This window comes from Eimeria mitis, genomic scaffold (assembly GCF_000499745.2).
Source record: "Eimeria mitis Houghton genomic scaffold, Emh_scaff4732, whole genome shotgun sequence".
In the NCBI taxonomy this organism is placed as follows: Eukaryota; Apicomplexa; class Conoidasida; order Eucoccidiorida; family Eimeriidae; genus Eimeria; species Eimeria mitis.
Genome location: NW_013573036.1, coordinates 3805 through 4100, shown reverse-complemented (window position 1 = coordinate 4100; position 296 = coordinate 3805). Strand labels below are relative to the sequence as shown.

At 52.7% G+C, this 296-nt stretch overlaps 1 protein-coding gene across 1 annotated transcript in view; it reads left to right on the top strand.

Moving 5' to 3' along the window:
* Positions 1 to 281: 281 nt before the first annotated feature.
* Positions 282 to 296, top strand: part of EMH_0077290 (ICE-like protease (caspase) p20 domain-containing protein, putative) — a gene marked incomplete at both ends in the record, with an annotated part of 3781 nt that continues 3766 nt past the window's right edge. The window contains one exon of the mRNA XM_013499842.1: positions 282 to 296. Within this exon, the coding sequence (XP_013355296.1) occupies positions 282 to 296 (15 nt within the window).

Here is a 296-nt window from a genome sequence, read left to right as displayed (position 1 = left end):
ATGGTTCTCTTGCTGCTGCTGCAAATGCTCCTGGTGCTTCTGCTGCACCTCATCTGGTTCCTGCTGCTGCGACTGCTGCTGCTGCTGCTGCTGCTGCTGCTGCTGCTGGTATATTACTTCTTTTTCATCAGTTGTATTGTAACCCCCTAGCACTGCATGCATGCATGCATGCATGCATGTATATGTGGATGGTGTTGGGGTGTATATGCATGCAGCCTGGAGCCAGGTTGCTGTTGAGGCTGCTCTTCCTTCTATTGAGCTGCCGGTCCGTCTCTCGCACGATGGACCACTCAACT